The sequence below is a fragment of the Alternaria triticimaculans genome (assembly GCF_023758025.1).
Source record: "Alternaria triticimaculans strain BMP 0046 chromosome Unknown scaffold_36, whole genome shotgun sequence".
NCBI classification, from domain to species: Eukaryota; Fungi; Ascomycota; class Dothideomycetes; order Pleosporales; family Pleosporaceae; genus Alternaria; species Alternaria triticimaculans.
This window is the reverse complement of record NW_026055993.1, coordinates 94695-114818: the sequence shown is the minus strand read 5'-3', so window position 1 is coordinate 114818 and position 20124 is coordinate 94695. Positions and strand designations below refer to the sequence as shown.

Genomic DNA, 20124 nt, shown 5'->3' with positions numbered 1-20124 from the left:
TTGTATGTGGCACTCCAAAAACGCACTAGTAGTTCACGAAGCAGACACATGTAGGCTACGTTCATGGGTTAAATAGCTTTGTGGCTTTGAGCTTATTGGATCTCTTTCATTCATAGCATATGACTATTTTGTGCGTTGTACAGGAAAGATCTTTGCGTCATCTCCACTGCCAATTATTTCCAAGTGACCAGGCTACGAAGCGACGCAGCTCATTATAGCAGCGCGTTGCAAGCGCAACTACTAGCTGAGAGTGTCGTAGAAAGAGCATAACTTCACTTTCTTCGCACACATGTGAGCCAGACCCAATGACATGCCGTATCTCGACTGTATCGAAAGATCGCGCCTGGCACTTGACGTCCGCCGCATACTGGTCTTGGAAATGGAGACATAGGGAGGTAATGGCATGATAGCATTGTGGAAACAAGTGCCGCGTACCAATCTTTGCCCAAATGCTTGTGAACCGTCCGGCGCATCGTTCGCTGGTATTCTTGACGTAATCGGCCACAGATGTCGGAAGCTCGGCAAGTATCGATATCGTGTGCGCTGGAAACTCAGACTCTGATTTCGCTCGTTTCATTCAGATGTCATCCATGGAGACGCATCTTTGACCCTACGTGCGGGGAATCTCGGGACGCAGGTGGAGTCGTGCAGAAAGGTACCTTGACTGGGGGTTTCGGACGGCCTGATCAACACGGTCCAGTCACCTCGCTGTGGCCGAGAGAAGACGGCGTCTTGATCATCGGTGTCGCTGCTGCTTGAACCGCGAGAGTGCTTTTGGATGACAGTAGATTCGCTGGTTTGGTGAGAAGGTGGTGCCGTGGCTGCGACGCCGACGCTCCTAGTGTAGTCGGGGTAGAGCTGTGGCAAGGGAATGTTTTGTTTGTATCTGGTAGGTACGCCTTCCCAAAGATCCCGCATGTAGTCTTCCTCCGGTGTAGAAGCGCCCATGGTCATTCTGCCCTCGCGATGCGCCTTCCCATGTTCGGTGCCGCAATGCTTCGCCAAGATCGCCTCCGGTGTATGGGCAGGACGCGACTCGATAGCATCACGGCCGTAGTGGTCTCTTCTATGTTCCATTTGATCAAGGAGCAAACGTAGGCTCTCGTCAAGATCCAGGACGAAGTCAAAGTCGTATGACCCGGCCCAGTCGGGTGTAGCCGGTCGAGTGATGAGGCCGCGGCCTTGTGTTTCAACTACCTGCGCTGCCGCGTATACTGCATCGGTATGGAGACTGCCGAGGGACATCGTAGGGAAGCTATGGGTGGTTGCTAATTAAAGCGTTGGTCGTGTAGAGATTGATGTCGTCTAGGCCGCCGCTCCAGCTCCCGAATGTGAATTATGGAGTGGCGCCGTGGGTGGAGTCAGGTGACCGCTGCAAACGCTCAGTTTTTGATCGAAACCGCGACTTCTGTCCGAGTGAGGCACAATAGCTTCAGTACGCGCAGATGACTCTTCCCATGTTCAAGGGCGCAACACAAACATCATGGCACCACTTGCGACATTGACAGCAGTCAACGCTACCGCCGAATTGGCGTTCTATTGTGGCGTCAATCGGTTTCTGCAAGTACATCCAGGATATCTCATGGTCTTCGGTCGGAGGGTGGCATTCGGATGTGTTCTGCAACCACTGTTTACACCATGGTTTTTTTCGGTACAGACTTTGCCAGAACCGGACTAGCGTGGACGATGCCCCTCGTCTCGTCGCCCTCCAGGCCCCTACCCTCATCTCCATCTCTCCTTCATGCTCGGTCTCCGCGGCTCGCGGCGCTCTTCATTCGAATTGCGCTGGTTCTCATCTGGGTGTCCGTCTCGCTCACCCCTGTCCGCGCCGTGTTCCTGTCCCTGCCATGCAAATTTCAACGGCCACGCAACCGGCGTCCGCATAACGGCTTCTAGATCCTACCTTCCACGCCGATACGTCTGCTCCGCTCTACTTCCAGAAGGAGGGACATGTTCAAACGTGCGGCAGAAGGCTGAGCGGGAGTTGCGAACGTCGCCCAACTGGTAAGGCGCCCTACGCATTAACCGTAGCGCTCCGCCTCGTTCCCAGGTTAGTTGGGAGAATTCCTCCAAGGAGTGCAACCCTGGTGTCGCGCTCAACACGCACATCGGTTCGGAGCGGTTGCACGGTCAACGTCTCTCACCACCGGACCCATTGTACCACCATGTCGACGGCAATTCATTCTCCAGCACGAGCTGCACCTTATCACCCAAAGTCTTTCGCACGCGCGATCCCTACCAGGGGCTAAGCGACTCTCCAGCATCAAATATGGGGAGGTGGCTGCTTACAGCCGCCAGCCACGCTATGCAAGCCATTTACGCCCCATCCGCAAGCAACATCTACAGTACATGTCTCAGCCGCCCGATCGAGACAGGCTTGCGAGGTGCGTACGTCTTCCATCCTCAGCCTCGCTGTCCACGACCTTAGAGCAGCACTGCCTACGTATGTATCAACAACAGCTTCCTTTAGTCAATATGTATAACGGTGAAATGCCCCGTGGGTTCATTGCCCGCACAAAACATCACAGATATCTACATCTACTTCCCGTGCTGCTCATACCATGAGATATACACTTGCGCTTCTCAGCGCCTTCCTACTGCCCTTCCACTGCATCGCTTCACCCACACCCACGTCAATACCCTCCCCAGCCACTGCCACTAGAGATGTCATAAGCTCTCTTCCATCAGCAACCGCTCCGCCTTCTCGTCGTGATGACGACTTCGCACCAAGCATTGCCCCGTTCTCGTTAGACCTTCCCACAATATCGGTCGCAGAACCTTCCATACCATCTCTCTCACTCGACCTTCCACCTGAGACCTGCACGCCCGGTTTCAGCTCGTACGCAACTCCCGGGCTCGATGGCTACGTCCCTGCGGAGGCATGCAATGCGTTGTGGGTATACTTTCCCAACTTCGCCGCGGCAGTAGCCTTCTCTGTCCTGTTTGGTATGCTCACAATCGCACATCTGGTTCAAGCAATCGTGTACCGCAACGGCTTCTGCTGGGTTATCATCATGGCCGCTCTTTGGGAAACTGGCGCATATGCGTTTCGAGCTCTTGGTTCCAATGATCAACAATCCTCCGGCATCGCAATGGTCGCTCAGATTTTGGTGTTGGTAGCGCCTATCTGGGTGAACGCCTTCGCCTACATGGTCTTCGCCCGCATCGTTCACTACTACTCACCCACTCGCAAGGTCTGGATCTTCTCCCCCTCCATCCTCGCACTCATCTTCGTCACCCTCGACATCGTTTCTTTTGTCATCCAGCTCGTCGGCGGTGGAATGGCAGGTCCAGGCGCGAGTCCAGAAGCACAAAAGAAGGGCCTGAACATATACATGGGCGGTATTGGTATGCAGGAGGGCTTCATTGTTCTATTCCTGGGGTTGGTCATCAAGTTTCACCGCGATCAGCTCCAGGCGGAGAGGCTGGGACGCTTACCCGCGGACAAGATTGGTGGCTGGAAATGGTTGTTGTACGCGCTCTACGCATGCTTGCTGGCTATCACTATTCGCATTATCTATCGTCTCGCCGAGTTCTCCGCTGGTCTTGGCGCAAGCAACCCTCTTCCGAGCAACGAGCCTCTCCTGTACGTTCTGGAGTCAGCTCCAATGTGGTTGGCCATCTTCGTGTGGAACGTAGTCCATCCTGGTCGCTTTATCCGCGGCCCGGACGCCAAGATGCCGCGTTCGTGGCTGTCACGTCATCTTTGCTGCTGCTGTGGCAAACGTCGTTGCGACGACTGCAATGGTAAGCTTGGCCACGCTGGACCTCATCATCAACGCCTAGGAGACGACTCGGATCTGGAAGACAACCAGGAAATGCACCCCGTACCGAAGAGTGCCGGAGGTCGTTATGCCGTCAGCCCGACAAATCCTTTCCTGGATGAAACATCTTGCGACTCTTCCTCGAATCCCGACTACAGGGAAGGGCACCGTCTTCGCCCTTCGTCGACTGCCGCAAGTTTCCGCGATGTCAGCCCAGAGCCAACATCATATACTGCATACCATCCTCGCGGGTTTCTGGGCTAAGCGGAACTAGTTCAATTCCCTTAGCTCGCTCCATGGGCAGCAGGTTCATTCGAGGACAGACAGTATACATTGGACAAGAATGAAGAGAAGTTATTGAGTGGATCAGTGGTGGCTGTAGAACCGTACAATCATATATAGGTATATATCATGGACTTGGGTGAACAAAAAGCAATGTTAGAGCTATCACAAAATGATCTGCCCGTGAGCCATGCCCGCCGTTTCGACTGTGTCTCTTCCGGGGAAAGAATAGACCCAGTACATCCTGACATCCTAATCCTTGGTCCACTTCTGGGCGATATCCAGGTTCAACGAGGTGGCGGATTACCCCGTGCTTCACGCAATGATTGAACGTAACCTCCCCATCAACACCAACACCAAACTCGACGTCTTCGTTGATACACTTCAAAGGGGGAGAGATAGGCGGCTTCACGAGCAGCGGGGGGATTCCTAGTTCCAGGCCTCTCTGGTGGTAATCGTGAGTGCTCATCTTGACGTTGCAAAACGAAATATCAGCCTCGAGAGTCATGGCAATGAAAGACTGCTTACCGGCTAGCTTGCCATGCATGATGGACACTTCCTGCTTCATTGCCCTCCTTCGTTCAAGTCAGTCCTTCTCATTGGACTTTGGGCCGATCACAACGGCGAGGTCCAATTAGTCCAGGTGCCCGTGGCGAAGGTATTCGAGGTCTGCGCGACGACGACAAATCTTGATGGACTGCAATTAGTCCGGCGCTTCTGTTGACCATCCGCCTTCCGAGGAAAACGGATCCACTCCGTCACCTCTCCATGCGATGTCGGAGATACGCTTGGTCGCTGCGGTAAGAAGTTGTGGCGGCAGCGGAACTCCATAGAAGCCGTTGATGAGCTCCTCGAGGGATTTGTTGTTGGCCATAACTCCAGGGCTGGGTATGGTTTGTGGGTGTGAAATAAGAGTTCTGAGTTGATGAGGTAGGAAGTGGAGTGAGTGTAGGAGTCTTATTTGTATCGAGCCCAGTGAAGTATATTGCCTATCTGCGCGCGTACGGAGCCTTCTCCCACCTTGAGCGTTCAGTAGGAAAAGCATCCAATACCATGCTACTACCTGCAATGCTAAATTGCTTATCGCCAAAGTAGACTAGGATGCTCAGATATGTGGCAAGCCTCTTGTGTGATTCGCCACGTGGCTTGACGCCTGCGTCAACGCAAGACCAGGACTTGCATAAGCCCTGTTCAAACATCTGTTCGATGTTAGGCTCATATTTGTATAACATTGGCGTAACGGCCAAACGAGGGTCACGCGAAGTTGAGACTCAGTGCGGGAAACATTAGTAGCATTCTCGTCTGCCGCTCAGCCGGTGCTATGAAATCATCTAAGTCTATGAATGGGTATTTGGGTGTCGTGCAATTTGAGGAATGATAGTCGATGTCGACGACGAGCAAGCTGGTCAGAAGTGCAACTTGAGCTGATGGCATTCCCCCTCCACGAACCAAGCTTCGAGACCCAACAAAATGCTGCGGTCTTCCTAGAACGTCAGGCGACCAATGTGTATGCCCAAGGGCACCGTTTGACTCTCTTCCACTGCATATATCAGAGCACCACTGTCGCCTGGGGCGGCGAACGGGGTGCATTCAGCGATCCAGCTAACGATGCCGGCCCACTTGTGCATGTCGTGCCGCCATAATTTCTCCAAGGAAATACCGAGATCCTTGATCTTGAGCTTTTCGTCGGGTTTGTCTCTGACCTCCTGCTTCACTGGTGCATACTAGGCACCTTTCATGCTGAAGTGTATGTTCGTCAAAATACCGAAGGTTTTGCCAGTCGTAAAACCCTCCTTGTACACGCGGATGCCTGATCTCTGCTGTATCAGGCTGTTTATTTGGAAGTCACGCGTGGCCTCCCTCTCCATATCAAATTCTCGCGAATGCCCGTTGGCTCCGTAGTGGTGGAAATTCACCCGTGGTAAAGCGGCCTCGACCTTGTGCTTGTCGTCGTTCTGAACTTTGAGGATTCCCACTTCTCTGGCCATCTTGTTTAGCGGATCAGGATAGCGAACGCGCAGGTGGTCGGCCTCAGGCCTCTCCCGATGTCATGCAGGCCCATACTTTTCCAATCCCAGGAAAGATATCGTTGCGGTTGATGATGCGATCCCTGACATTCAGTGCAAGGCTCTGACAACCGTTTGCCATGTTCGAGTGTGCGGTCTTGCGATCCACGACCATGGAGACGACGTTGACCCAACCCAGAAGCAATGTTTGCGTCTACACCGCTTGTCTGCTCTGAAACACACTTCAGCACGTCTCATGACCTTCTTGGTCGCTTTGTAGTCGTCTGGGTGTGAAAGATGGGGTTCAATATTCGGAGGTGCTGAAGCCTCACAGTCCGGTCATGTCGGCCTCTAACATGGGACGAAAGTGTTGATTTCAGCGTCCGCCTCGGCCGTGTCGCAGCTAAAGGTACTTGTGGCGCCAGTGTCGTGAATGGAAGTGCTGATAAATGAAGCTTGTTGACAGCAGAGCTATTGTGATGGTATGCCGAGTGCCCGTAGGTCTGTGAAGTGGCAAGCGGCGTGGATTTGACGCCGAGAGAGCTGGTTCCGGCTCCATCGATGCCTGCATGTCAACCAGCTATCTGGCGCCTGTTGGAAGGTGCGATGGTGACTTGCGTAGGCGATGCACTTCGCTCACTGTCCACATTCCGGCGTAAGTGTCCACACATATGTTGGTGGTGCATGTCGTACAATCTTGCCCGGGTCAATGTCGTTCATCTCGAGTGGTGTGGTAGTGTACAGGTGACGCGCACTAGCTCGCTTGGCGTGCGCCGGCGGCTCTCAGGGTTGGCGCGCAGCGCGTCCTCCTCCACCCCACGTCTCCATTCTCAGCCACCACTCTCGCATCTCAGATCACTGCGGTCCATGTTCGCTTGCTACGATATAAATCACAGGCACACTTGCTCCTTCGTCCATCCACACCAGAAGATTCGGTCAGGCTTGCGAGAACGATGGGGCGCCTTGCGGAAAGCTGCAGACATCGTCCATCATGGGGTTAGCGCCATGTATCGCTCACATCTCTCGCGATCGCGCAAACAAATTGCATTTCGCGACCTTGAGCTCAAAATGCTCGACGTGACTGCTAGACAAGCGCCTCCTCGACCATCGCCAGCCAGTCATTGATCTTTCCACCCGCCCAACTCATTTCTTCGTTTTCGCTCAGCATGGCACCCCCGACTACACCGTCCTCCCAAAGGTTCCGGCGCACGATCGACGAGCTAGTCGAACACAATCTGATCGTCGACTGTGCCGACAAGGCCTTCCCACAAGAGCTGAATGAGCGTGTGGAGCAAATGCTGAACACGCCGGTCATGCCCGAACAGGCTCATAGCGCACGAGAAATCGTCTGTCAGCATCGAGAGGCCCGCTCCAGGGACAAGAAGAGTGCCGTCGACATGGTGGAGCCGCTGTTGCTCTTCCAGGGAGAGCGAACCGGCTACGCACGTGGCATACCCAACATCGATATCAGCCACGACTATACCCTGACGACAGACTTTGTCCCAATCCCACCAAGTTCCGATTCGGAAGCCTTGAGATATAAACCGGATCTCGCCATTGGGTACTTGAATCCCCGCGATACCGTGACCCGTGTAGACTCAGGGTTGACGGAAAAGGATGACGAGTTCCTGGAGAAGTGAGTTGACGATCACTCGCCAGATTCCCATGCTGACGTTAGATTGCTAGTTTCGCGCTGAACCCCGAACTATCCTTCCCGTTCCTCACTGCCGAGTGGGAAGCAGCAGACGGACATTCCATCCTTAACGCCATGAAGAAGTCTGCTCTCCACGGCGCGACGATCGTAAATTACCATCGGCAATACTTCGAGTCCGCGTACGGCGATACCATACCTGCGACTTCCGCCTACACGATGCACATGTCCGTTACATGCGATATGATGCTGCTACAGCTCTGGCTACATTGGAGCGAAGGGGGTGACAATGGAAAATACTTTATGAAAGAACTGTACTCGTGCAGTATGTCTATGGAGGAGCAGATCGCGAAGGCCCAAGCGATCCTGAAGAGCCACCTGGACTGGGCGCTTGCGGATCGGCTTCAAGCTATCAAGGACGCACTTCCCCTTTGGCAAAAGGCTCGCGCTATAGAGAAGGCGAGTCACGAATTGAAAGAGGCTAGACGCATGTCAGCACTCGCTATTCGCGGATCGGTTTTTGTCCGTTCTCACACCACCCAAGCCACGGCAAATCCAAAGACGCCTCGTAGGAGTGTGGCAACACCCAAGTCGACCTCGAAGTCAAAGGCAACCAACAGCAACCACACATCATTACCACGAACCCGAAAGAGGCAGAGAGATTCCGCTGAGAGTTATGTTCCGCAAGATCAGATTGACGAGCTCTCACAGTCCTAGAGAAGGTTCAAGATCACGGGCGCCACAGATCGCCTGGAAACGCGGGTGCCAGTGGTAGCGCGACCGCCATCGGAGGCAAGAAGACAGCGACCACCAAACCAGTGGTGGAGGTGATGGAGACGAAGGGGGTCGCGCAAGTTGTAGCAGACTTTGCCCTCCTGCTCATCGTGAGAAGCACGAACGCCGCTCGATTGTGAGCTCCTCTTCAGCTCATGCCTTGGAGTACGCGATTTGAGGTCCCAGCAATGTGTTATATGGCATCGTTGTTGGTTTAGTCTTCATACTATGTAAAGATGGATATCAGCACACAATGCACCGAGCTTCTCTCCGTTTCTTCTCAAGATGCCCTGACCGCAGTCCGCACAGATGAAGGTGACGTATGCGCCCTTCGTTGACTAGCATGCAATAACCCAAGTCTATCTAGATTCATTGCGCATATCCTTCCTTACATTATCGTGTCTCTTTATGACATTTATGCGTGGGGCTGAACATGTGGCGAGCGAGGATGCAGCTGCCAAAATTGGGTCAGGCTCGGAAGATCGGAGACAGCATGCCACCCGCCCCATTCGTCTCTCCCATAGAACCTTCGCGTCTACAGTTTACTCGGGCAGAAACCGGAATAGATCTAGCAAGATCGTATGCGATAGAGATCTGCACGGCTCCCCTCAACCTTCGCCCTCACTGGTGGACTTATTGGGATCACTGCCCTGGGCTGGGCGGGGCCGCAGTCGCGGTGCGGGCCGTATGTTGATCTTCAAGCTCAACGGCGCGGATCTAGCTCGGGGTGCTTCGCGCTTGGCCATCATGCGGAGCAACGCAGCTTCTGACACTCGCTCGAAAGCTGTGATAGACCTTTTCGTCGCGGTATCGGCCGAAAGAGTGACTCTACACGCACACCCAGCAGTGAGATATCCTCTCGACCGACCACATGGACTCTCAACATTGCAACACGTCTGACATCGTCAGCTCCCCTGGTGGAATTCGCGAACGCGACAACAGCCCATAAAATCTCGATCGATAGACAGCATTTTGACTACTTGTTGTACTGCAGACGCACGGGTGCTGCTCGTACGGCAATCTGTCTTCATTACCGACACAGCGAAAATTGGTACGTCACTCAGTTCTCGACCAGTACATCCACTTCATTGCGCTACCGACTACATGGAGGATCGGGGGAGGGCACGAAGGCATACTGCAGCAACGTTGTCGTCGCAAAGGATGCAACCGTCGAAGATCGCATACCCCGCGGATGTGCCTTGTTTAATTGGCGGAACGCGTAGTCACGTGCATCTCGGATCCAAGCTTGCTTAACCCCTGGCGATGACGGCACGCGTCCTGACTAGCAAAGCTCCGAACCAACCAACACGAGAATCGTCCCACACCAACAAAGTAGCGCCGGCGCCAGCCCCATCGCATTATGGCGACCCTGCCTGGTATGACCGCCCTTGCACGTAGCCCGCTACCCCTCCCGTCATCTCCGAGCCCTTCCGCATTTCTTGTCTTCATTGTTGGCGCGCAATCGTGTTTGCTAACATACACCAGCTTCGGGCAAGCCACGCCGCTCCACACGCACATCCACACGCTTCGACTACGCCGAACCGTCGCCAGAATCGGAAGACGAAGAGCACCTTGCCGAGTGCGTCCTTCAAGAGGAGCGTCGGGAAGATGGCGTACTGTGGTATGAGGTCAAATGGGCTGGCACCGATCCGAAGACCGGTTTGCGCTACGACCCCAGCTGGATCCCGGCCGACGGAGCAAACAACGCGTTGAAGAAGGACTGGGAGAGACTGAAGAGACTCCGTAGGGCTCGAGATGCCGTCGTAGCTCGTACTGCCCGTCAATCTGGAGCTACCCGTGGAGTTCAAGCCGAGCGCACCGCCGAGGCCGGTCGCATTGTGGAAGGCGTTTGGGCCGATGAAGCTGCTCTGGAGGTCCGAGATGGTCGCGTCGCCCACACTGCCAATGCTCCCGCCGCCAGGACTGCTCGTTCGGCCGCAACACTCGAAGCCTCTGATGACGACGAATTCACACTTGCGCGCGAGTATCAACCAATAACTCCCCGGCGTGAAGAGCGCGCGATGCGCCTTCTACATCAACCTTACGAGTCCTTGCGTCGTACTCGCCAACCCTCCTGCGATCGACCTCTTCCTTCAACCGAACACCCCTATACACTCAGTGCTAGGCAGACGACGGCACCCATCTTCACACCTACGCCGCGCTCCGCTGTCTACCGTTATCAGCCCTACCCATCCAGCAGACCACCTAGCTCACCACCTATACGACGGCCTGAGTCATTACATCGGCTAATGGCGGAGGTAATGGCGGAGTCGGCGCGAAACGCTGCAAACACGGAATTGGACCGTCAATGCTTCATATGTTTCGATAGCGTCGAGACTTTTGAAGCGGATGGTATTCACTACCAGAGGCTACGTTGCTGCGGTATGTATCCCATTCGTCTACTCACCAACACCTTGACTGACTGTACCAGGGAAGCTCAGCTGCCACAACTGCTTACGGAGTTGGCTTGAGCGCGCAGACAAACCGGACGTGTGTGCGCACTGCCGACAGCCTCTCGAAGAGTTCGAACTGCAACCAACCACTCGCGAACCTTCAGCTATGAGCGAGACGCCCTCGCCGACACATACACGACGATTACGACCACTGACACGACCTTGACGACTCCAATCCATCGAACACACCAAACGGCATCGCATATACTCAGAGCATGTAGCCCAGGCATGCAACCGGTTTTGCGGCAGTTATAAAGCTTGACAAACATGTCTGGCGAGGCACAAGCATATAGGAAGAGCAATACAATAACATTTGATAGCAACATCATGTGCCATCTGGTGAAAGCAGGCGATCTTCGAGCCTGTTGTGCAGAAGCACCTGATACAAGGGGAAAACCTGAACACCCAGGAGCCTACGTCGCCGTTAGGCCACCACCTTCGCAAGCTTTTATCTTGATGTAGGCTCTTGGGTGTTCGGTTTTTCCCTTGAATGGGGTGGAAGTACGATCCTGGCTTTCAGCCTCGCTTCATACTGAAGATGAATTTGGCTTTTTCGTATCGTGTAGTACGCTCGAAACAAAATGAGAAGAAGTGTGCCATGCGTTCCTGCACTCTCAATGGAATCGTGACGCGGAAGTGGTCAGCCAGCTGCTTGGTCTTTCCACGGCACATACAGAAACGTGCACGAAGGTGCTCACCAGCCAGAAGTACCGCAAAAATGAGGAAAATATCCATCATAGGTACTTTGTCATGCGCGACCAGTAATCTACGCGATATAACCAGCTTTATCCCATTGCTCTCGAACCCCCCCGAGCCTATACTCTGACGAATATGCCAGCCGTGGCTGTTCATCTCTAAAGAGCCGCGACGCGGTACGCCAGTGCCAGCTGAACGGTGTGCGGCAATCACCCAACCCGCGATAAACAAGCACCTCGATCTTGTACCCTTTCTTTGCACCTTGCCAGACTATGTCAATGGTGTAGTCTGTTAGACAAGAGTTACATGATCCATTTACAAGGCTGCAGGCCAGAAACGCGTCTGGACCGGTTCCTTTAGCCAGCTGGGGAAGTGGTGTGGGATATGAATCAGGATATCCTCGCCGAAGAGTAAGATGTTTGCACACTAGGTGTCCAGCGCGGTCGATGTGGTCTCGGAGTGCTAACGAGTCACCTCGGCGATGAGTCATGGATATGGTCGATAGTATCAGGAGTTGTTGGTTGAAGATGCGTGCGTGCTGGGACCTCGAGTCTATGACTCCATCTGGGTGATGGGAGGACTGGGCTCGTTCGTTAAGCACGTCAAGAGGCAAACCGTGATTGCGTCCGTAGAGATGTCGGTTCATGACCAAGCGCGCATGATGGTAAGGAATCTGGCAGGTAACCGGGATGTAGAAGTGGTTGTCCGAATTTTGCTTGCATGGTAGACGCTCCAAGTAGAACGGAGCTATCGATCTACTCCAGCGCCCATGCCAGCGATGCAGCTTCGTACAGTGGTGACAGTAATAGATGTATGGAATGTCTCTTTCAAGCGACAGCAAGAGCTTCTCCTTGTCTGATAGTATCAGGGGCATATCGCATGTATCCCAGAGACCATGGAGACTCTTGCAGGTCAACGAAAGAGACGCTAGAGAGCATTCATCGAGATGCGCTACGATCATTAAGATAATCTCTGCGGGAAGATCGAGGGCACACGTTGACGGACCGCACATCTTCTGGAATGACCTTCTCAAACGATCAATGGCTTCCTGTGCGACCATGACTGGGTTTATAAGACGGAGTGGTTGCCGACGGCCCTGCTGGAGAGGTGAGACCTGGAACGCCATCATTTCGATGCGCGGGTATGGCTATTGCACCCCAAGTATAAAATGCGATGTGTTGATCGAAGAGCTGGCTTGTTTGTGTGGGTTGACGAGGATGGTCGACGTTGCGGTTCGTGTGCAGTGACAGTTCCAGTATCGATAGAAAATGGGATGTCTTTGATCTGGTCATAAGCCGCGAATCTTTTTTGTTGTGTGCGCGTCGCAGAAGCATACGGTCGTTGTGATCCAGTCCTACCATGGTAGTGCGACGTCTGAATAAATCATCTCTCTTAGGTGGATTCATGGGTGAGTTCCGGTTGGTGCTAGGCTGACTTAATTCGACCGGAACGTATCGATAAGGAAGAAGAATTGGTACGTGTGGATGTGTGGGACCAACCTTTGGCCAACCAGCAACTCACAACTTCCATATTATGCCACTCTTATACAGCCAAGTTCCTCAGATGAGAGATGTCGCCGCTTGAAGAACTCCGCTGGGTGGGCGAGAACACGGCCGTTGCAATCGCCGCAGATACCCTTCGTCAGTCCGGATCACGATGCTTGTCACAGACTACCTTGGCAGCATGGCTGGGTAGAGCTAATCGCAAATCCGAACAAGGAAACGCGCATTGGCAAATATGAGCACTTTTCAAAAGAAGTAACGTGGGTGGTCGCAAATACATGGGATACGAGGAAACTGTAGCTGTTATTGAAAGGAATTGCAGGTGGTTCACAGCACCAAGGTATTGGCGCACTACCACTATGCTATCTGCACGCACAAATCGTCCATCCAGTTTCCAAGTTGTATAATGCGCCTGACAAAGGTACCATGCACGTATGGATGGTGAGCGAATGTAATGGGTGTCAAGTTCCGCGCTGCGGAGAAACGCGCACGACAAGAATATCCGTGGCCGGTACGTGGAGATGAGATTGAGACATGAGCCGCACTTGCGCAAAGCTTCGACCACAATCATGATGGGGTGATAGCCCGTGGAATAAGGAAGCCTGCTCGTCGCAATAACACTAGAAACAACATAATGAGCGCAACGCCTGAAGAAATGGACATGATGATGCGGCGTGAAGTTCGTGACCACCATGCCGATTGTGTAGACAATGATCGTCGTGTGTGGTACATAGGTAGGAGCGACGCGTTGGGGCGGTACCTGAGACTATGCTACCCGCAGCGACACAGGCGCGTGCGAGCAGTGAGCAACCCAGGACGCTTTGCTACGCCAAGCAATATGATATCGTGTCTCCCGCTGTGGCGAGTGATGGAGATCCCCATTCGCGGATCCAGAAGTGCTACGGCGACTTGCATGTGCGATACGACAATGCGACCAATATCTGTCATCCGGCACACGGGTGACGTGACGATGTGGCATGGGTAAGCTGGATTTGACGCTGTCGTTGGTTGGAAAGGGACGTGCAGGCGATCGTACGAGATGGGTTTCCCACAGATTTGATAAAGGTGGCATGACCTTCCATTTGCAGTCGTGTTCGTGACTCCTGCAATATACTTCCCGTATACTGTTGCCATCATCTCTTCCATCTCTCTCAATTCGATTTCCTCTAACGCCGACTTCGAGCATCCGATATCGTCATCCTCGAAAATGGAGATACTTCCAGTCACTCCCGGAAAGCGCAAGTCGCCCGACGAATCTTCTGACACCCACTCCCATCCTTCCACTGTAGAGCTCTTCTACGACTGGCCCTCCGATCGTAAGATCCCACCCGAAGATGCAACGGTCGTTTACATCAACACCATGGTCGAGGCGAAGAAGCTTTCAATTGGGGATAAGATCGCTGCGGTCCGTGAAGCCGTGGCTCATCTTCTACAGCGCTTCTGGACGCTCGATGGCCCTGAATGCGCGAGGAAGCGTCCCCACCATCGTATGCGTACGAAGAGTCACATCAATGCCGTCTTTGGTGCGAAGGAGCTTCCGAATGCAGAGAAGATAAGCATAGTCCGCGCAGCCGCCATCCATCTTCTCCAGTGCTTCACTGCAGTAATCGAGAGGAATGCCCCTAGTAGTGTCGGTTCGGAGACTCTCGAAGGTCATATTGATTACTTACGCGCCTCGGACGAAGCCTCCGTCAGCATTAGCAAGAAGACGAAGATTGTTGTCAACGCTACCCTGTATTTGCTGGAGGAATTCTGCTTGATCGACCCGAACACGTGCATGACGGTCTGCGAAGATGAGAACGGATCTGACAGGGGCATTGGCTGTGGATGAACGGGCGGGTGGGTCTTTCATGCTACAGCGAGCGGTGCAGGCGATGATTGCGGCCCATGAAGGTTAGATATCAAGCTGCTCCCCGTTGCGGCGTACTGTGGTTGTTTAGTTCTGTTTCCTCTTTGGCACTCCCGACGATCATCGTTCGTCACCGCCGCAAGGATCATACGAGTCTCCGGTCGTCGCCTAACGATGCATTAGACATGTGTTATGACGGAGCTGGCGGTGCAACACGGAATATCCAGCTAGGAGGCTGACAGAGTGGTTCAGAGTAACGATTCTGTCCAAGCTGTATGGAAGACTGAAACATGCCCAAGTCAGAAACAGCTCATTAGACAGGAGGTACTTCTCAATGCGAACGAAAGAGGGTCAACTCTCTACTTCTATACCTTCACACGCTTGGCCAATTGTTCTTCGCTCTGGGACGGTTGACGTGAGACTTCCGATTCGTTTTGTTTCTCGTGGGAAAAGCGTTGAGCTAGTTGCTCCGCCGTCGGTCGGAGCTCTGCCTCCCATGCTAAGAGTTCGATCGCAATATCCCAGAATTCTCGGTAGTCTACTCTGGCTGCGGTTGTGTCCATGATATCTCTAAAGGATTTGTAGACTGACGCCTGGCCTAGTTTTCGATGAACTTGTTTTCCTGTGAGAAAGTCGACCAGAGTGACACCGAGACTCCACACGTCTGATGGAAACGAGAAGGGCTCCGAAGACTCTTCTTCCTTTATTCGCATGACCTCAGGAGCGAGATATGTCATCGTCCCTCGATTGTGGCGAGTGCTGTGCGGGCCCTGATCGCTGCAACCAAAGTCGAGGATGATGACGTGCACTGGGCTTTCGGAGCGATAGCCTATGTTTTCAGGTTTGATGTCCCGATGAAGTATATTGAGGCTGTGAATATGTGCAAGACCGGATCCAATCTGGCGTATGGACTCGCGAAGGAAAGTAGTAGACTCCGGAAGACGTTTCCAGATTGGGAGTAATTGCAGCGCGGAAGAAGTTGCCGGTGGTGACATAATGAGACCCACAGTCAGACACTCATTCTGTCGCCATTCGTGTGGATTGGCTGACGCGTCCCAGTTTACGACCTCAAGAAGCTTGCATACGTTCTCCTAGACAAAAGTTTAGTTTCGTTTCATCAAATCCAGCGCATGACATACATGACTGATACGGCTCAAGATGCCAATCTCTCTTCTTAAGTCACCGAACTGCGAGGCGGTGCATTTGACCATCTTGACTGCGACTGGCTTGCCGTTAGACTTGTCAAAGCCCAAAGATACAGAACTCGTGGCGCCATGGTGATCAGCATCATAGATGCTGTAGCCGTGGTAGTCGATAGTTGGCTTGGATGGTGTTGGCGAAAGCAGCATCACGGAATTCGGAGGCATAGCGTTGACCTGTGCTAGGGCTTCTTCGAGTTCTCGTTGTTTCTGCTCCTGGCTCAAGTCGGTGTACACGAGTACGTAAGTGAGATCACCCAGCCGGACGCTGGTGCCATGTTGAAGGGTAGCTTGGAAATCTCGTTCGTGCTGCTGCTTTATGTCGTCGCGTTGAAAGGTTCTGCTGTCCACAGTGATCTGCAACCATCATGAGCAAAACGCGCCCCTGAAGAGACACAGTGCAATACCTTTCTGCCGTCAGACACGGCAACCATGACGCCAGTTTCAAGCTGACGTCTCAATCTGCAACGACGCGAATGAAGAGAATTTTCAGTGGTGAATGGAGCAAGAAGAAAGTCTACAAAGTGATCTGGCTTGTTCAGTCTTGAGCTTCCCACAACCCAGCCTAAGCCTTGACTCGCAGGAGGAATGGACATGTTGAGGCGGTAGTAACCGCAAAATTCTTGGAGGGCTTCGCGCTGAGGTGACGGGGTAGAAGCAGCAAAACTGCTTTCAGCAGTACTTTCGCTGGACAGCGTGACTTCGTAGTGAATGTACTGGCGCACATGATGCAGCTTGCTGCTATCGGACTCCAGAAGGCGGACGACTTGGCCAAAGAGTCTGCGTGCCGCTGGAGAATGCGGCACCAATCGCGCGAAATCACCATTGGACACTCCGCGATGCACGTTCTCCCATGAAGTTACGTCTGGCAGAGTATCCCCTGGCGAAGACATTGGTGTGATGAGAGGAGAGGAGAGGTCAGGGGCGGCCTCGGAATGTATGGAGTTGGGTAATGCGGGCGGGGGTTACCCGATACGGTTAGACCGGCCAGTGAACCTTGGAAATAGCCGCCAGCCCTGGAGTGTTGGGACGACTTCGACACGCCCCTTCAACACCCTGCCACCGACCGCTTGTGCATGACGTCGCTACAGCACGACCTGGCATCGCCGCCCCGCTCGCCGGCGATACCCGATGCGGTGCTTAGAATCTACGAGGAACAGTACATCACGAAACCCCTGCTGGCGGCACTGAAGAAGCTGCGAGACCAGCTGCAGGCGGCCGGCACCACCGAGGCACCACCCAAACGGGCGCCGTATGCCAAAACCCCCGAACTCGCCTGGGGCCGACTATCACCCCAACTTACACCTACTCCATCGCCCTCACCACCGCCCAAACGCTGCTATCGCAGTCCGCCATCCTTTCCGACTCCGCCCGATACGTCACCCCAGCGCGGGGACTCGACCTCCGCATCGCCTATTAAGCCCACCGCTGCTGCTCGCAAATCCCGCCGCAGACAATCGTCATCATCCATACAGCCATCTTTCACGATGCTCCGCCGCTCACGAGCCAGAGAAAGTCGAGCTACGGAGAGGCAGTTTTGGGAACTGGATGCGTCGGGGCGGAGAGCCAAGCGCGTCGTAGGTGGATGAGCATCACAGTGATGACGGTACTACAAGACACAATAGCACGCATGAGCAGGATCAACGGACAGCATACATGAGGAGGTTGGGTAATCTTCGATGCAGACCATGTTACCCGGGCGGAAATCTTTACTGAACTCATACCGACGGTTCGCTTCGTTGCACGCAGTCCACGGCTTTTGCTACATCGTTGACTGCTTCATCCTGCTGTCACAAGACTTGGAGGCTCTGAAGTAGACATGATAGTCTGGGCTTGAGGTGGAACGTGTAAGGGATTTGAATATACCTCCAGAATCACTACCGCGATCACGTCAGTGTCTGAAGGTGGATGCGGTATTACCTTCGACAGCAATGAAGCGTTGAGTTCACTCCCGAGCGAGACAAAGTACACACGACGCGATGCATTGGAGCGTGGGTTGAGTCGGTGATTATTTGAATAGGGATGAGCGAAGATGTTTGCTCGGCAGGCGTGAGGATGAAGATGATGACAAAGTTGGGTCAGGTCGTGACTAGGTTTCTGGGATTAGTTACTTGCGTTTGAGCAGCCGCGCAGGACTTTCTGAGATGGCAGGGTTACGTCTTGGGAAGGATCTTGAGAGTCATCATCGCGCGTACTCGCGCGTTTTGGCGCGTGCGCAATGCAGAACTATCTCACGACAGACCTGTCATTTTTCTTATCTACTCAACTCAATCTCTGCCCAGGTAAAACGGTGAGGTTGCGGGTTGGGCTGGTATCGATGATCCTGCCCACCGCGAACGGAGCCGGCGCACTAGCCGCATTCGGTAACGGGCCTTTGCCGCCGCTGGTGTATTTACTACCCACACCAACCCCAGACTGCGGCACCGACTACCAACGTCGCAATCGCATCGAATATCGGCCGCACGCTATACCAATTTCTAAGCGCAAACAGACACTTCACGTCTACATACAGCCCATACTCAGCGATCGCAAGCTTGCGAGCCCAACACATCCGTCCCGCGGGTCTCACCCGGACAGAATCTTGTGACAGCCTCACCGCCGCTCTCCCACCGCTCGCAGCGTTTGTCGAGCATATCTTCTCTCCATGCCCGTCACCAACCCCGCCAAACTCGCACTCATGGCGACTAACCCTTCTACCTCTCCTCTTCTCCCGCTGCCCAAGTCGCGCAAGCGATCCAGGTCGACTGACGAAAGCGACTGCCGCAAGCCTGTGTCTAAGATCGCCGTTGTCGAGGATCTCATTCGCGGTCAATATACCGGTCGTTTCGAAGATCCTACTCTCCGCGACTTGGAAAGGTACCGAGCCGTTGTGACTCCCTCTGAGTTCGTTGATCTCATCAAATCCTTCGACGACGAGCTGTGCCGGTGGCTAGTGAACCATTTGACATACGATTGGAACGCCCTCACCGGAGAGATCATTCTGCGCAGGATGTCGCCTAGCAACCTTCACGACGTTGTCGCCGCAGAGATAGGCCTAGCCTTTCGCGACCAGATCGTCGCCCTGAAACGGATGAGGAACGTGTCCGCTGAGATCAAAGCTCTCGTGGCGAACATCAAGGGTCCATATGCAAATCTTGCATCGCCTGCGATCGTTCATGCTACAGAAAAGTCCGGTGACCCCAATGTCGACATCCTACTGACGAGCAATCGACAGCCCGACAATTCTTTCTACTTTCGCCATCGTTCCAACATGCCCATCGTCATCGAAGTCGGCAATTCTCAAGTTGGCGAGGAGCTCACAGAGTTGGCGGAATCTTGGATGAAAGACAGCAGCCGCAAGACAAAGACGGTCATCACCGTTGATCTGCAATACCAAAACCCAGCCACGAGAGCCGACAATCCCCGTACACCGAAGGCGGCTATATCCATCTACCGCGTCACCAAAGACTCGTACGACAAGAAGACATTCACTTTCTTCGACTCAGCAAAAGGCAAGCAAATCACGCGAACCCTTCGCCTTACTTTGGCCGACTTCCTTCCTATAGAGGAGATCAAGAAGTTTCCGAAGGACTTCAAGTTCCCTGCCATCGAGATTACTGCCGAGGAACTCCGCGATATCCTGGAACAAGGTGATGAGCGGCAGCAAGATGTGGACAGGGCGTCTCTCAGTCCCGGTAAACCTCTTCAACCGTCAAAGAAGCAGAAGCGTCAGCCGACCTCGTCCTCGACGCCGCCTGTAGTTTCCCAACCTGTGCCCGCACCAGTGGGAAGGTCGGGAAGGCCTCTGGTGAAGACTAAGAGGTATCTGGGTGAGTGAATGGTTAGGGAAATAGATCTCGGACTTGGGAGATGGTGCAAGGATAAACCTGGTGAGGAAGGCGTTGGACTGGATGATACCCTATATGATCTTGATGTTTTAGTATGAATGAAAGGAGCACTTGAAGAATA

At 53.6% G+C, this 20124-nt stretch overlaps 8 protein-coding genes across 8 annotated transcripts; 5 read left to right on the top strand and 3 right to left on the bottom strand.

The window, feature by feature from the left end:
* Positions 1 to 2948: 2948 nt before the first annotated feature.
* Positions 2949 to 4028, top strand: J4E78_010650 (uncharacterized protein; the record flags this gene model as incomplete). The annotated part of the gene is made up of 1 exon (XM_049371226.1): positions 2949 to 4028. The coding sequence occupies one exon, from the start codon at positions 2949 to 2951 to the stop codon at positions 4026 to 4028; it is 1080 nt and encodes a 359-aa protein (XP_049217081.1).
* Positions 4029 to 4749: 721 nt separating this feature from the next.
* On the bottom strand, positions 4750 to 5278 carry J4E78_010649 (uncharacterized protein; the record flags this gene model as incomplete). Its single annotated transcript, XM_049371225.1, has 2 exons — positions 4750 to 4930; positions 5052 to 5278. The coding sequence occupies 2 exons, from the start codon at positions 5276 to 5278 to the stop codon at positions 4750 to 4752; spliced, it is 408 nt and encodes a 135-aa protein (XP_049217080.1).
* Positions 5279 to 5530: 252 nt separating this feature from the next.
* Positions 5531 to 5785, bottom strand: J4E78_010648 (uncharacterized protein; the record flags this gene model as incomplete). Its single annotated transcript, XM_049371224.1, is given in 2 exon segments — positions 5531 to 5760; positions 5779 to 5785. The coding sequence occupies 2 exon segments, from the start codon at positions 5783 to 5785 to the stop codon at positions 5531 to 5533; spliced, it is 237 nt and encodes a 78-aa protein (XP_049217079.1).
* A 1433-nt stretch (positions 5786 to 7218) lies between these two features.
* On the top strand, positions 7219 to 8420 carry J4E78_010647 (uncharacterized protein; the record flags this gene model as incomplete). Its single annotated transcript, XM_049371223.1, has 2 exons — positions 7219 to 7688; positions 7739 to 8420. The coding sequence occupies 2 exons, from the start codon at positions 7219 to 7221 to the stop codon at positions 8418 to 8420; spliced, it is 1152 nt and encodes a 383-aa protein (XP_049217078.1).
* Positions 8421 to 9837: 1417 nt separating this feature from the next.
* On the top strand, positions 9838 to 10948 carry J4E78_010646 (uncharacterized protein; the record flags this gene model as incomplete). The annotated part of the gene is made up of 3 exons (XM_049371222.1): positions 9838 to 9871; positions 9963 to 10461; positions 10909 to 10948. 3 exons carry the CDS (start codon positions 9838 to 9840, stop codon positions 10946 to 10948), a joined length of 573 nt encoding a protein of 190 aa, XP_049217077.1.
* A 3387-nt stretch (positions 10949 to 14335) lies between these two features.
* J4E78_010645 (uncharacterized protein) lies at positions 14336 to 14959 on the top strand (the record flags this gene model as incomplete). Its single annotated transcript, XM_049371221.1, has 1 exon — positions 14336 to 14959. The coding sequence occupies one exon, from the start codon at positions 14336 to 14338 to the stop codon at positions 14957 to 14959; it is 624 nt and encodes a 207-aa protein (XP_049217076.1).
* Positions 14960 to 15342: 383 nt separating this feature from the next.
* On the bottom strand, positions 15343 to 16610 carry J4E78_010644 (uncharacterized protein; the record flags this gene model as incomplete). The annotated part of the gene is made up of 3 exons (XM_049371220.1): positions 15343 to 16068; positions 16117 to 16533; positions 16602 to 16610. 3 exons carry the CDS (start codon positions 16608 to 16610, stop codon positions 15343 to 15345), a joined length of 1152 nt encoding a protein of 383 aa, XP_049217075.1.
* Positions 16611 to 18820: 2210 nt separating this feature from the next.
* Positions 18821 to 19993, top strand: J4E78_010643 (uncharacterized protein; the record flags this gene model as incomplete). The annotated part of the gene is made up of 1 exon (XM_049371219.1): positions 18821 to 19993. One exon carries the CDS (start codon positions 18821 to 18823, stop codon positions 19991 to 19993), a length of 1173 nt encoding a protein of 390 aa, XP_049217074.1.
* Positions 19994 to 20124: the final 131 nt, after the last annotated feature.